The sequence below is a fragment of the Dipodomys merriami genome, unplaced genomic scaffold, assembly GCF_024711535.1.
Source record: "Dipodomys merriami isolate MVZ:Mamm:240054 unplaced genomic scaffold, mDipMer1.0.p SCAF_106, whole genome shotgun sequence".
NCBI lineage: Eukaryota > Metazoa > Chordata > Mammalia > Rodentia > Heteromyidae > Dipodomys > Dipodomys merriami.
Window position 1 is genome coordinate 2,263,899 of NW_027202338.1, and position 12,140 is coordinate 2,276,038.

The following is a 12,140-nucleotide window of genomic DNA, read 5'->3' on the forward strand; positions in this document are numbered from 1 at the left end:
GCTTGGCCTGGACCCTCACAGGATAATCGATCCAGTGTGTTCACTGGGCAGCATCTGCTCAAGGCATTCAACATGACAGCAGGAATTCACCTGGCTACAAAAGCCAGTGTGCTTTGATGAGTGACTTCTGCCTCAGGCAGAAATAGAGGTGTGAGCCAGGTGCTTGTGGTTCAGGAGGCTGATATGTGAGGCTCGTGGTTCCAAGTCAGCCCAGACAGGAAAGCCCATGAGAGTCTTATCTGTAATTAACCACCAAAAGACTGGAAATGGAGCTGTGGCTCAAAGTGGTAGAGTGAAACCCTTGAGCAGAACAGCTCAGGGACAGCACCCAGGCTTGGAGTTCATGCGCCAGGACTGGCACCAAAAAAAAAAAAGGCTTGGTTGGGTGCTGGTGTATCATGCCCATAATCCTAGCTACTCCGGAGGCTGAGATCTGAGGATCAAGGTTCAAAGCTAGCCCTGGCAGGAAAGTCCATGAGTTTCTCATCCCCAGTGAACTACCGAAAAAGCTAGAAGTTAGCCAGATGCTGGTGGCTTATGCCTGTAATCCTAGCTACTCAGGAGGCTGAGATCTGAGGATCATGGTTTGAATCCAGGCCAGGCAGGAAAGTCCGTCAAGACTCCTCCAATAAACTAATCAGAAAATGCCAGAAGTGGTACTGTGGCCCAAAGTGGTAGAGCACTAGCCTTGAGCTATAAAGAAGCTCAAGGACAGCACTTAGGCCCTAATTTCAAGCCCCAAGACTAGGGAAAAAACCAAGGGTGGATCTGTTGGTCATACACAGGAAGGCTCAGTCATGAAGCAGAAAACAGACTAAGGAAGGCCAAGTTTTAATGTGGGGAAGCAGGGAGCCTAGGGAGTGGGCTCAGGCAGAGGGACCCCTTGGCCCTGATCTTGGGCCAACAGGCGCAGAAGCAGGGAGTGCAGGGCCCGGCAGACAGGTGTGTATCCCAGGCGACTGAGATGTAGGTAATCATACATGTCATGGTGGCTTATGGTGCCATCTGAGTGCACAAAGCCAGGATCAGCATCCAGAAAATGGGCCCGTGGGTGGCCAGCCAGTGCTGCTCGAACTAGCTCATTCACCTGGCGGTTTTTCTCTCGAAGGGGGTTGGGGTGCTGGCCCCTTGGAAGCAGGCCCTGAGGAAGAACATCCATCTTAAGATATCCTATCAGCATCTGGCTCTACATCTTTCTCTGTCAAACTGGCCACTTACCACCATGAACTTCCCAGCTGCCTGTTCTAGAGATAGCTCCTGCTAATATACCAGCTTCCACTGAGCAAGAATCTTATGAGTGCCAACCTCTTTCCAAGCACCATTCAGAAAACATGTTGACATCTACCAGTTGCTAGTGGCTCACACCTATAGGCCTAGATACTCAGGAGGTTGAAATCTGAGGACTGGGCTTTGAAAGCAAGCATGAGCAGAAAAGTCTGTGAGAGGGCTGGGAAGGTGGCTCAGTGGTAGAGCACTTGCCTTGCATGCATGAGGCCCTGGGTTCGATTCCCCAGCACCACATAAGCAAAAAGCAAAAAAAAAGTCGGAAGTGGTGCTGTGACTCAAGTGGTAGAGCGCTAGCCTTGAGCTGAAGAGCTGAGGGACAGGACCCAGGCCCAGAGTTCAGGCCCCACGACTGGACCCAAAAAAAAAAAAAGAAAAGAAAAGTCTGTGAGACTCCTATCTCCTAGTACACAGCAAAAGGTGGGATGTGGAAGCGTGACTCAAGTGGTAAGATGCCAGCCTTGCTGGGCACTGGTGGCTCACACCTGTAATCCTAGCCATTCAGGAGGCTAAGATCTGAGGATCATGGTTCAAAGCCAGCCCAGGCAGGAAACTCCGTGAGACTCTTATCTCCAGTGAACCACCAGAAAACCAGAAGTGGCGCTGTCCCTCAAGTGGTAGAGCACTAGCCTGGAGCTGAAGAGCTGAGGAACAGCGTCCAGGCCCAGAGTTCAAGCCCGACAACCAACCAAAATACAACAAAACTCTTATCTCCAATTAATCACTCAAAAACCAGAAGTGGGGGCTGGGAAGGTGGCTCAGTGGTAGAGCCCTTGCCTTGCATGCCTGAGGCCCTGGGCTCGATTCCTCAGCACCACATAAGCAAAAAGAAAAAAGCCGGAAGTGGCGCTGTGGCTCAAGTGGTAGAGCGCTAGCCTTGAGCTGAAGAGCTGAGGGACAGCGCCCAGGCCCAGAGTTCAGGCCCCAAGACCGGACCCCCCCCCCAAAAAAAAAAAACCAGAAGTCGTGCTGTGGCTCAAGTGGTAGAGTGCTTAGCCTTGAGCCCAAAGAGGCTCAGGGTAGTGCCCAGGCCCTGAGTTCAAGCCCAACAACAGACACCCTCCCCATCCCTGCCTTGAGTTCAAGGCCCTGAGTCCATTCATCTATTCACTCCTTCCTTCTCTTCAGTACTGGGGGCTGAAGACCTTGTGAGGCACACCTCCAGTCCTTTTGGTTTTAGTCTGTTTTTGAGATAGCATCTCATTTTGACCAGGCTGGTCTAGAACCCTGTCAGCTGTGGGCTGCATCTAAGTTTTCACTATCCCTCCCATCCTTTCTCACCAGTACCACGACCCGCGCCTGGGGCTGCCGCTGGTTCACCAGTTGCACAATGGCCTTGATGCCCCCAGTCACCTGCTCTGCTGTGTGCCCGTGGTTGTTGGTGCCCACCCAGACCACCACGATCTGTGGAAGGAGGTACACAAAGCAACATTAGCAAGGAAGGCCAAAGGTACTTTTGATGAAGATTAAACATACTCCCCCATCCCTCCCCCAATCCCCCCCCAAAAAAAACCCAACCCTCTCCTGCTCACCTTGGGCCGTATGTGTTCCAGTTCCCCGTTCTCCAGCCGCCACAGAACATGCTGGGTGCTGTCACCACCAATGCCAAAGTTAAGCGCGTGCAGAGGAGAGAAGAGTTCTCGCCAGATCTGTGGGGACAAAATGGTGTGGACACAGGTGCATCATCAGCACCAACTTATCACCCTCTGTCCAGTAATTAACCAAATACCACTACAGAAGAACTTTATGAAAACAGTCTGGTTGAATCTCACCTTGAGCAAACTTTGGCTGAACCTCCTTAGGTGAAAAGGCATTTATGATTTATCTGCACCCCCACCCCTTCCTGGATAACCATTAAAGTTCAACCAAAGCCTCCTGTAAAGATGAAGGCTCTAAGCAAACAAAGAGCCTCCCCTTAGTGAATCTTGCAAGAAAAACCTCATGACTTGGTACACACAAACCCAACCTGCCAAACTCAGAGCATACACTTTCTCAGCTGAGGAGCACTTAAAACAGATTCTCCAGCACTGGTGGCTCAGGCCTGTCATCCTAACTACTGAGATATGAGGATCAAAGATGGAGGTTCCAAGCCAGCCTCAGGAAGGAGAAAGTCTGTAAGACTCTCATCTCCAATGAAGCACCAAAAAAGCCAGAAGTGAAGCCGTGACTCAAATGGTAGAGCGCTAGCCTTGAGCAAAATAAAATGAAATAAATCTCAGGAACAGCGCCCAGGCCCTGAGTGCAAACCCCAGTAATAGCACAAAAACAAACAAACAAAACACAGGCACTGCATTCTTCATACATGGCTGTATGCCTCCCCAGTTACTCATCATACCTCTTACCCTGTCTGGCCTGGGTTCTGGGCCAGATGTGTCCATGAGGACACCAGGCCGAGGAGGAGCAGGAGGGAAGGGGCAAGGCCTCACCTCGCATTGATGCATTAGCTGGACCAAAGAGTCCCCGATGAACACGACTTCGGGTTCCTTGTCTTTGCTGTCCGCCACGAACCGATGGTGCTGCCCCGGGGAAGACACGGAGGGTGGGGTAGGGGGGTGTGGTGGGGGTGTCATGGGCATGCACAACCGCAGGCCCCGCCCCACCCACCCTGCTCCCTCGGGCAATGTGACACCCCAAGTGTCCTTAGCTTCCCCCTCCCCCAAGCACCGGATTCCCGGGTACCGCGATCGATCCCCGGGACTGTTCGCTCACCAGGGACATCCAGCGTCCGTCGCCCTGCACGTCCTGCACCGGCGTGGGCTTGCTGGCCGGATTCTCCTCTCCGCTCATGTTGGGGTTCCAGACGAGCGAGTGGGGTGGACCCCGGTGTGCTCCCGGGAGGAGGTGACTCCGCCACGCCCACTCCTAACCTCTCGGAGCAACAATGGACGACCCGGACGCGCGCACTCCCGCCGAGGACGGAGGCCGGGGCTCGGCAGGGCGCTACCTCCTCCCCCGGGGCGGAAATCTTCACTTAGGAAGGAGGTGAAATCGGGAACGTAACGCTTTCTCCCCTCCCCCGCGGCGGCCTCACAGTGGACTCGTCCGGCTACTCACAAGCGCACCCGGGCCCTGGGGGGCGGGGCGGGCGAGACCATTTCACACCATGGCGGGGGGGGGAGAGGGGAGAAACCATCACTGGCGTCCTGGGGAGGGACGAGGGACCTGAAAAAAAAAAAACAAAGGAGGTGGGGAACGATCTTAGCGCTTTGCGTTTGGGAAAAGCAAGCAAGCAAGCAAGAAAACAAACAAAACCGCTGACTGGCGCGAGAACACTGCGGGCGGGCCCACCTACTGTGTGGAGGGGTGTGCCCCATTCACGTGGAAGGGCGAGTGGAGCAGTTCATTCCTGGATCTCGGGGAGGGGTGTTGGTGGTGGCTGGTCCGCACCTGGCTAGAAGAGGACGCTTCCATTTTCTACCAATGTGGGGGTGGAAGGTGGCAAAATCATGAAATATGAAGACGGAGTTCGGAGGCAGTGCCGGGATTTAGGGAACCTTATCAGACCGTGGGCTTTCCCAACCCAGAGCACCTACTATTCATTCATGTATTAACTATTCATTTTGTTGGTATGGGAGTTGAACTCTGGGCCTGGGCACTGTGCCTGAGCTTTTTTGCTCTAGCTTGGCACTCTACCACTACAGCCAAAGCTTTATTTGGAGCTTTTAGCTGATTAATTGGAAATAAGAGTCTCAGAGACTTTTCTGCCCCAGCTGGCTTCCAATCTCAATCCCAGAGCTCAGCCTCCTGAGCCATCAGCCCTGCGCTGTTGTTGCTTCTTTTCTTTCCTTTCCTTCCCTTTCTTCCTTCCTTCCTTTCTTTTCTTCCTTTCTTCTTTTTTCTCCAGTCATGGGGCTTGAACTCAGCCTGGACACTGTTCTTCAGCTCTTCAGCTCAAGGCTAGTGCTCTACCACTTGAGCCACAGTGCCACTTCTGGTTTTCTGGTGGTTTATTGGAGATAACAGTCTCACTGTACTTTCCTGCCTGGGCTGGCTTTGAACCATGATCCTCAGATCTCAGCCTACTGAGTAGCTAGGGTTACAGGTGTGAGCCACCAGCGCCCAGCAAAAAATTAAAATTTTAATGAAAAAAAAAAAAAAGTCAGCTGGGCATCGTGGCTCACGAGACTCCAATAAAGCACCAGAAAACCAGAAGTGGTACTATGGCTCAAGTGGTAGAGTGCTAGCCTTGAACTGAATTGCTGAGGGACAGTGCCCAGGCCCAGAGTTCAAGCTTCAAAACAAACAACAACAACAACTGAAGACACCACAAGATCTAAATGGAACATAGAAGGTACAGAAGAAGAAAGGAAATTGGAGATGTCTGCAAGGGCCCACATCCAGCCTGGCACCCTTCCTGCAGATCATCTTGCAGATCTGTGGCCTCTGTTCCTCTCCCAACACAGAGGCCTGCTGATAATTTCAACTGGGTGTATCTGGACTCTCAAATACACAACCACAGCCAAGGTCATGTAAGGTTACGTCTTTCCAGCTTCCTGCTCCAAATTAACTTCAGAGTTCAACAGCTTTTCTAATTACCCTTTTCTCTGGGACCAAGTGGGAGTCTCAGTCTCTCCTAAACATCCTGGTTATTTTCTTGTAGCCTCTATCTATTCCTCTGGGGTAGACATATTGAGACATAAAGATAAGTCTTATTTATTGTGTTATTTTATGTATCCACTTCCCCGGACCCAAGCCTGGCACCTAGTGTCTGCTGAACAAGTACAGTACTTGCTAAATTAATATTACATGAATGGGTCAGATCCTAGCCTTACTCATGTGTTGGAAGACAGGTCCAGATACAGAAGTCTGAGAGATCAAAGTTGTGATTGAGGGAGGTACAGGGGACCTCTAGGTGAGAAAGAATTCTCTGAGGACTAGAGATTTTCTAGAAGTAGCTTCTTACTACAGTTTGAAAGATAATGGAGATTGGTCAAGCAGGAGAAAAAGACACACAGACCTAGTGCTGCTAGTTCACACCTGCAATCCTAGCTACTTGAGAGGCTGACATGAGGAGTACAGGGAATCGCACCTGGGAGACTAGTCCAGGCAGAAACGTTCACAAGACCCCTCTCAACTCATAGCTGGGATGACAACTACATGCAAAGCTGATATGGGGAAGATTGTGGTCTCAGGTCAGCTTAGGCAGAAAAGTCCTTGAGAGGTCTAGTTCAGTGGACAGAAGCTGTGTGAAGTGGTACCTACTTGTTATCCCAATAGGAAGTGGAGCATAAAGTGGGCAGATTGTACCCCTAGGCACATGCATGAAGGAAGACCCTATTGTAGAAGTTACCAATAAAAAGAAGGGTTTGGAAGCATGACTCAGCACTAGAGTACCAGCCAAGCAAGTGTAAAGCCCTGAGTTCAAATCCCAGTACCACCAAAGGAAAAAAAAAAGGCACACTGTCCTAATAGTATTTATTAGGGCAAGCAGATACCTTGCATTAATTTACTTTTAAAATCTGAGTGGTTTTAGGGGACGGGTATCAGTGTGAGGGCCAATAGACAGGGAGAATGAGGGGAATATGGTCGAACTATTTTATATGCATGTATGAAAATAAGCTATGAGGGGCTGGGAAGGTGGCTCAGTGGTAGAGCGCTTGCCTTGCATGCCTGAGGCCCTGGGTTCAATTCCTCAGCACTACATAAGCAAAAAGAAAAAAGCTGGAAGTGGCGCTGTGGCTCAGGTGGTAGAGGGCTAGCCTGGAGCTGAAGAGCTGAGGGACAGCGCCCAGGCCCAGAGTTCAGGCCCCACAACCGGACCCCCCCCCAAAAAAAAAGAAAAAGAAAAAGAAAAAAGAAAATAAGTTATGATATCTGTTGAAAAAAATTTTTTTTCTTGCCTTGCCATGCATGCAAGGCAACCATTCTACCACTGAGCCACCTTCCCAGCCCCTGAATTTTTTTAACCTATTTATTTATTTTTATTTTATTTTTTAATTGTGAAAATACCATACAGAGGGGTTAAAATTGCATGGGCAAGATAATGAGTACATCTCTTATCAAGCATTGTTGCCTCCTCCTTTGTTTCCCCTTCCCATCCCTTCCCATCTCCCACCCCCCCCCCTAAATTTTTTTTAAAGAAGGATAAAGTAGAGCGATGGAAAGGGTGAGTTTGATGGAGACACATCATATACATGTATAGAAGTACTGTGAAATACCTCTTGTACAACTAATATATGCTAATAAAGAAAAGTTTGAAGCCTGGTGCCAGTAGATCATGCCTGTAATCCTAGCTACTCAGGAAGCTGAAAATCACAGTTCCAATACAGCCTGGGAAGAAAAGTCTGTGAGATGCTTTTTTGTTGTTGGTGGTGGTGGTGTTCATGGGGCTTGAACTCTGGGTCTGGGTGCTGTCCCTCAGCTCTTCAGCTCTTTCACTTGAGCCACAGCACCACTCCAGTTTTCTGAGTGGTTTATTGGAGATAAGAGTTTTTTGGCCTTTCTTGCCTGGGCTGGCTTTGAACCACAATCTGCAGCTCTCAGCCTTGTGAGTAGCTAGGATTACAGGCATGAGCCACCAGCGCCCGGCTTTTGAGACACTCTTATCTCCAATAAACTACTCAGAAAGAGCCAGCAGTGGTGCTGTGGCTCAAATGGTAGAGTGCTGGCCTTAAGCAAAAAGAGGCTCAGGGACAGCACATAGGCCCTGAGTTCAAGTCCCAGGGCCAGCAAAAACAAAAGAAAAAAAGTTTGAGCCGGGTGCTGGCTCACACCTGTAATCCTAGCTATTCAGGAGGCTGAGATCTGAAGATCTGAACCCAGTCAGCCCAGGCAGAAAAGTCCAAGAAACTTATCTCCAATTAACTACCAGAAAACCAGAGGTGGCGCTGTGTCTCAGGTGATAGAAGGCTAGCCTTGAGCTGAAGAGCTGAGGGACAGCGCCCAGGCCCAGAGTTCAAGCCCCACGACCGACAACAACAACAACAACAACAACAACAACAACAACAAATAAGATAAAATAAAATTTAAAAAATTAAAAAAACAAACAAACAGAGAGGTGAAAGGACAGTTTCTGAAGTAACACATAGTGGAAAACATATCTTCCACTCCATATCTACCACCACCACCACCAACAAAAAAGCCTCAGCTCATTCATTCACGCATTCATTCATTTATCAGGCACTGTTTCAAGTTATTTGTATCTAACCTGAATCATTCCATTTTACGAATAAGGAAACTGAGGCTCTGGAAGTAGAGGTGTGGGCTCAAGTGGTAGAGCACCAGCCTCGAGAGGGAAAAAGCCAAGCAAAGAATACAGAGATCCTGAGTTCAAGCCCAGTACCAAACAAGAATCCCGAGCCTCTGAATAGTTACAAACATACAACTGACTCCAACGTACCAGTTTAGGTATTTGAACCTAAGTAGTCTAGTTCTAACCCTAGTTCTGACTCTCCGGGAATCATCTCCACTGAGGCCTGTGTGTTGGGGAGAGAACATGGACCTTTTCCTCGCACCTTCCTACTTGACCATCAGATGGTCCACCAATAGCTGTCTAAGCCAATCAGAATTCAGGAAGGGGTTGGCCAAGGGAGAACAGCCAATTGGCGAAAGGGAGGTGTCAAATAACACTGGGAGAGGCGGGGCCTATAACCGGCACTCAGTAGACCTCATCCTAGGAGTCTGAGTGCTAAAAGGAGTCTGAGTGCGTGCGTGTGGGCGTGCGCGCGCGTGCACGTGCAGGTATAGCTACATACGTGCTTGCGTTCATATGTGCGACGACGTGAAGACGTGCGACGCGTCTTGAGGCCCAGACACGAGCTTGAGGTCCAGAGGAGCGCGGGCGGCTTCGAGGCGACAGGTCTCCTCACAGAAAAGAAGCCATTGCTCTCCACGGCCACGTGGAGTGAGTGGGGTGGGGTTCGTTGGGACAGACGTCGGTGACGTGCCCCTCCCCCTGCCCCACCAACTGTGGCCCCCCCAGCATTCTGTCTCCTGCCCTAGGGCAACTGCCCCCCACCTGCCTCCTGCTTTAGGGCCTCCCCTCAGGACCAGTCCTGCACGCCCTGCTAACTCTCATCACCTTCTTGCCGCCTTTTCTGTCTCAGAGGACATTCTCCCCACCCCACCCCCCTCTTTCAGGCTCTCCCACTCTATTACTTTTCTGGACCATCATCGCTGTCCACTTGTCTGCATCATCCCACACCTCCTCCGCCTCTGGAGTTCTCCTCTGTCCCAAATCCTATTCTCATGCCCTAGATCCTCCAATCATAGGATGTTTTTTTTGGGGGGGGTCGGTCATGGGGCTTGAACTCTGGGCCTGGGCTCTATCCCTGAGCTCTTCAGCTCAAGGCGGAGCCCTCTATCACTTGAGCCACTGCGCCACTTCTGGGCTTCTGAGTGGTTTATTGGAGATAAGAGTCTCACAGCCTTTCCTGCCCATGCTGGATTTGAACCCTGATCCTCAGATCTCAGCCTCTTGAGTAGCTAGGATTATAGGCGTGAGCCACCAGTGCCCAGCATGATTTATCTTTTTAAGCTATTTTCCCAATCGACTATCTTCTCTCCATTCTGGGACATCTCTTCCTATGAGCCATCACTATCTCATCCTCTTCCAGGACTCCCTCCTCAGCCAGGCCTTTGTCAGTTGCTCTCTACTCACTTCCTTTTTTCCCCTCTTGTGTCTGAATGATACAATTATGCTTCTCCCATCCCAACCATCTCTTATTACTTTGCTACTCATGCTGGCTTATCCATACCAGATGACTACTCTTATCTTTATCTTCCAGGACACCATGGACCCCCGAGGACCAGCCCCTCAGCCTTTCCAGCAATCTGAGAAACCTGGCCGTATCCGCCGTCGAAAAACGAGGCGGGAGCGGAACAAGGCCCTAGTGGGCAGCCAGAGGTCATTGATCCGGCAGGATCCTCCCCTATCCAGTCGAGATTTACCAATGGCCATCCAGAATCCTGTGGCCACCACTGCTTCCAAGTTTGTAGTCATAACCCAAGGCAGGCTGAGCCGAGAGCACCGAGGTCTTTTCAATCACGAGGTGAAATCTTTGGATGTGGCCAGGCTGCTAAACTCTGGTACCCTGGAATCAGGCAGTCCCCTGCTCCTCACCAGGCCCTCCCCCAGTCCAGGTCCAAACATCCAAGAATCCGTCTTGCAATCAAAAGACAAGGAGACCCAGGTGCCTGGAGATCTGGGCACAAGCTCACCTATTTCCCCCAAACTCCCTGACTTGGGGGAACTGCTGAGGGAGCTGCAGTGTCAGCTGATTCTGCCACAGGCCTTCCCCAAGAGGAACCTGATGCAGGAGGCTAGGGATACCATCGTGGGAGCCTTACAGGCCCGCCATGGCTGTGTGCCTGACCTTGCCCTGGTGCTTCGAGGCTGCCAAACCCCTCTGCCAGGTGAACTCATCTCCTATCCCCGGCCTTCCCTTTTGCCTTCTCTGCTCTAGCCCAGCTGTTTCTCATGCTTCTGTCCTCTGTGGCAGGGACCAAGCCTAGGGATCCTGGAAGAAGAAGGACTGCACTTTCCTGGATCAACAGCCCTGAGCAGGCCCCCAGGGCAGAGAGGCAGAGAAAACACCAGGGCAAAAAGGAGCTCACCTTTGCAATGTCTCATGCTCCCAGCTCTCCCACAGCAAACAGGGTGAACCTGGCGCCACCTACAGGTCCCTGGCCACCCCCGTTGCCCTCGTTGCCATCACCCTCTGCGGCAACTTGGGGACCCCCAACAGCCTTTGACCTGCTGAAGAGTATCTGGCTAGTTGCTTCACCACCTCCTCCCCGATCCTGGGATATCGGACCACCTCAGCCCCTACCTCAGCTATCACCCTTGTTTCCTCAATCATCTGCTCTGGACTGGAGCCCCAGCCCCCCTGCCCCACTGCCCAGCCTCTCCTGGGTGGTATCCCAGAATAGTCCAGAAGCCTGGTCCTTTCCACCCATGAGATTGTACTGAGGGGAGTGTAGGTCTCCCACACTCACAGGCACCTCAATAAAAGTAACTTCTTCAGTTTTTCTTTCTTTCTTTTGGTCTGTGACTGGAACTTGAACTTGGTGCCTGACACTCATTAGCTGAGCCATGCCTCCAATTTTTTTTTGTCAGTCATGGGGCCTGAGCACTGTCCCTAAGCTCTTTTGCTCAAGGCTAGCAGTCTGCTGAACCACAGCTCCACTTACATTTTTTGAATAGTTAATTGGAGAGAAGAGTCTCAAGGGGATTTTCCTGCCCTGGCAGGCTTTGAACCACAATCTTTATATCTCAGCTTTCTGAGTAGCTAGGATTTTTTTTTTTTTTTTTTTTGGTCGGTTGTGGGGCCTGAACTCTGAGCCTGGGCACTATCCCTCAGCTCTTCAGCTCAAGGCTAGCGCTCTACCACTTGAGCTACAGTGCCACTTCCAGCTTTTTTCTGCTTATGTGGTGCTGAGGAATCAAACCCAGGGCCTCATGCATACAATGCAAGCACTCTACCACTGAGCATCTTCCCAGCCCAAGTAGCTAGAATTTTAAGCATGAGCCACTGGCTCCCAAATTTTTTTGTTTTGGCCAGTACTGGGGCTTGAACTCAGGGCCTGGGCACTGTCCCTGAGCCTCCCTTCAAGGCTAGCTTCAAGTCTAGCACTCTACCACTTGAGTCACAGCGCCACTTCTGGTTTTTCCTGCTTATGTGGTCCTGGGGAATTGAACCCAGGACTTCATGCATGCTAGGCAAGCACTCTACCACTAAGCCACATTCCCAGCCCTTATATATATATAAAATAGGGATGTATATATATACATATATACATACATTTTTTTTATTTTTATTTTTTTGTTGGTCCTGGGGCTTGAACTCTGGGTCTGGCTGCTGTCCCTGCATCTTCAGCTCAAGGCGAGTGCTCTACCACTTGAGCCACAGTGCCAC

The 12,140-nt window shown here is 50.7% G+C and overlaps 2 protein-coding genes across 2 annotated transcripts; one reads left to right on the forward strand and one right to left on the reverse strand.

The window, feature by feature from the left end:
• Nucleotides 1–815: 815 nt before the first annotated feature.
• LOC138813666 (platelet-activating factor acetylhydrolase IB subunit alpha1) lies at nt 816–4,454 on the reverse strand. Its single transcript, XM_070002062.1, has 5 exons — nt 3,994–4,454; nt 3,711–3,800; nt 2,817–2,933; nt 2,566–2,688; nt 816–1,141 (listed from the first exon to the last, which is right to left on the reverse strand). The coding sequence occupies exons 1-5, from the start codon at nt 4,069–4,071 to the stop codon at nt 854–856; spliced, it is 696 nt and encodes a 231-aa protein (XP_069858163.1). The 5' UTR covers nt 4,072–4,454; the 3' UTR covers nt 816–853.
• Nucleotides 4,455–9,029: 4,575 nt separating this feature from the next.
• Nucleotides 9,030–11,217, forward strand: LOC138813605 (proline-rich protein 19-like). Its single transcript, XM_070002009.1, has 3 exons — nt 9,030–9,127; nt 10,011–10,638; nt 10,725–11,217. Exons 2-3 carry the CDS (start codon nt 10,017–10,019, stop codon nt 11,192–11,194), a joined length of 1,092 nt encoding a protein of 363 aa, XP_069858110.1. The 5' UTR covers nt 9,030–9,127; nt 10,011–10,016; the 3' UTR covers nt 11,195–11,217.
• The last annotated feature ends 923 nt before the right edge of the window (nt 11,218–12,140 follow it).

Bases quoted from the DNA above. Each gene is read 5' to 3' on its own strand.
- LOC138813666 (XM_070002062.1), bottom strand. From the start codon at position 4,071: ATGAGCGGAGAGGAGAATCCGGCCAGCAAGCCCACGCCGGTGCAGGAC. The intron at 3,801-3,993 runs GTGAGCGAACAG...TCCCCGGGGCAG, and splicing joins ACGGACGCTGGATGTCCCTG to CACCATCGGTTCGTGGCGGA. The intron at 2,934-3,710 runs GTGAGGCCTTGC...TTGTCCCCACAG, and splicing joins AGCTAATGCATCAATGCGAG to ATCTGGCGAGAACTCTTCTC.
- LOC138813605 (XM_070002009.1), top strand. From the start codon at position 10,017: ATGGACCCCCGAGGACCAGCCCCTCAGCCTTTCCAGCAATCTGAGAAA. The intron at 10,639-10,724 runs GTGAACTCATCT...CCTCTGTGGCAG, and splicing joins CTGCCAAACCCCTCTGCCAG to GGACCAAGCCTAGGGATCCT.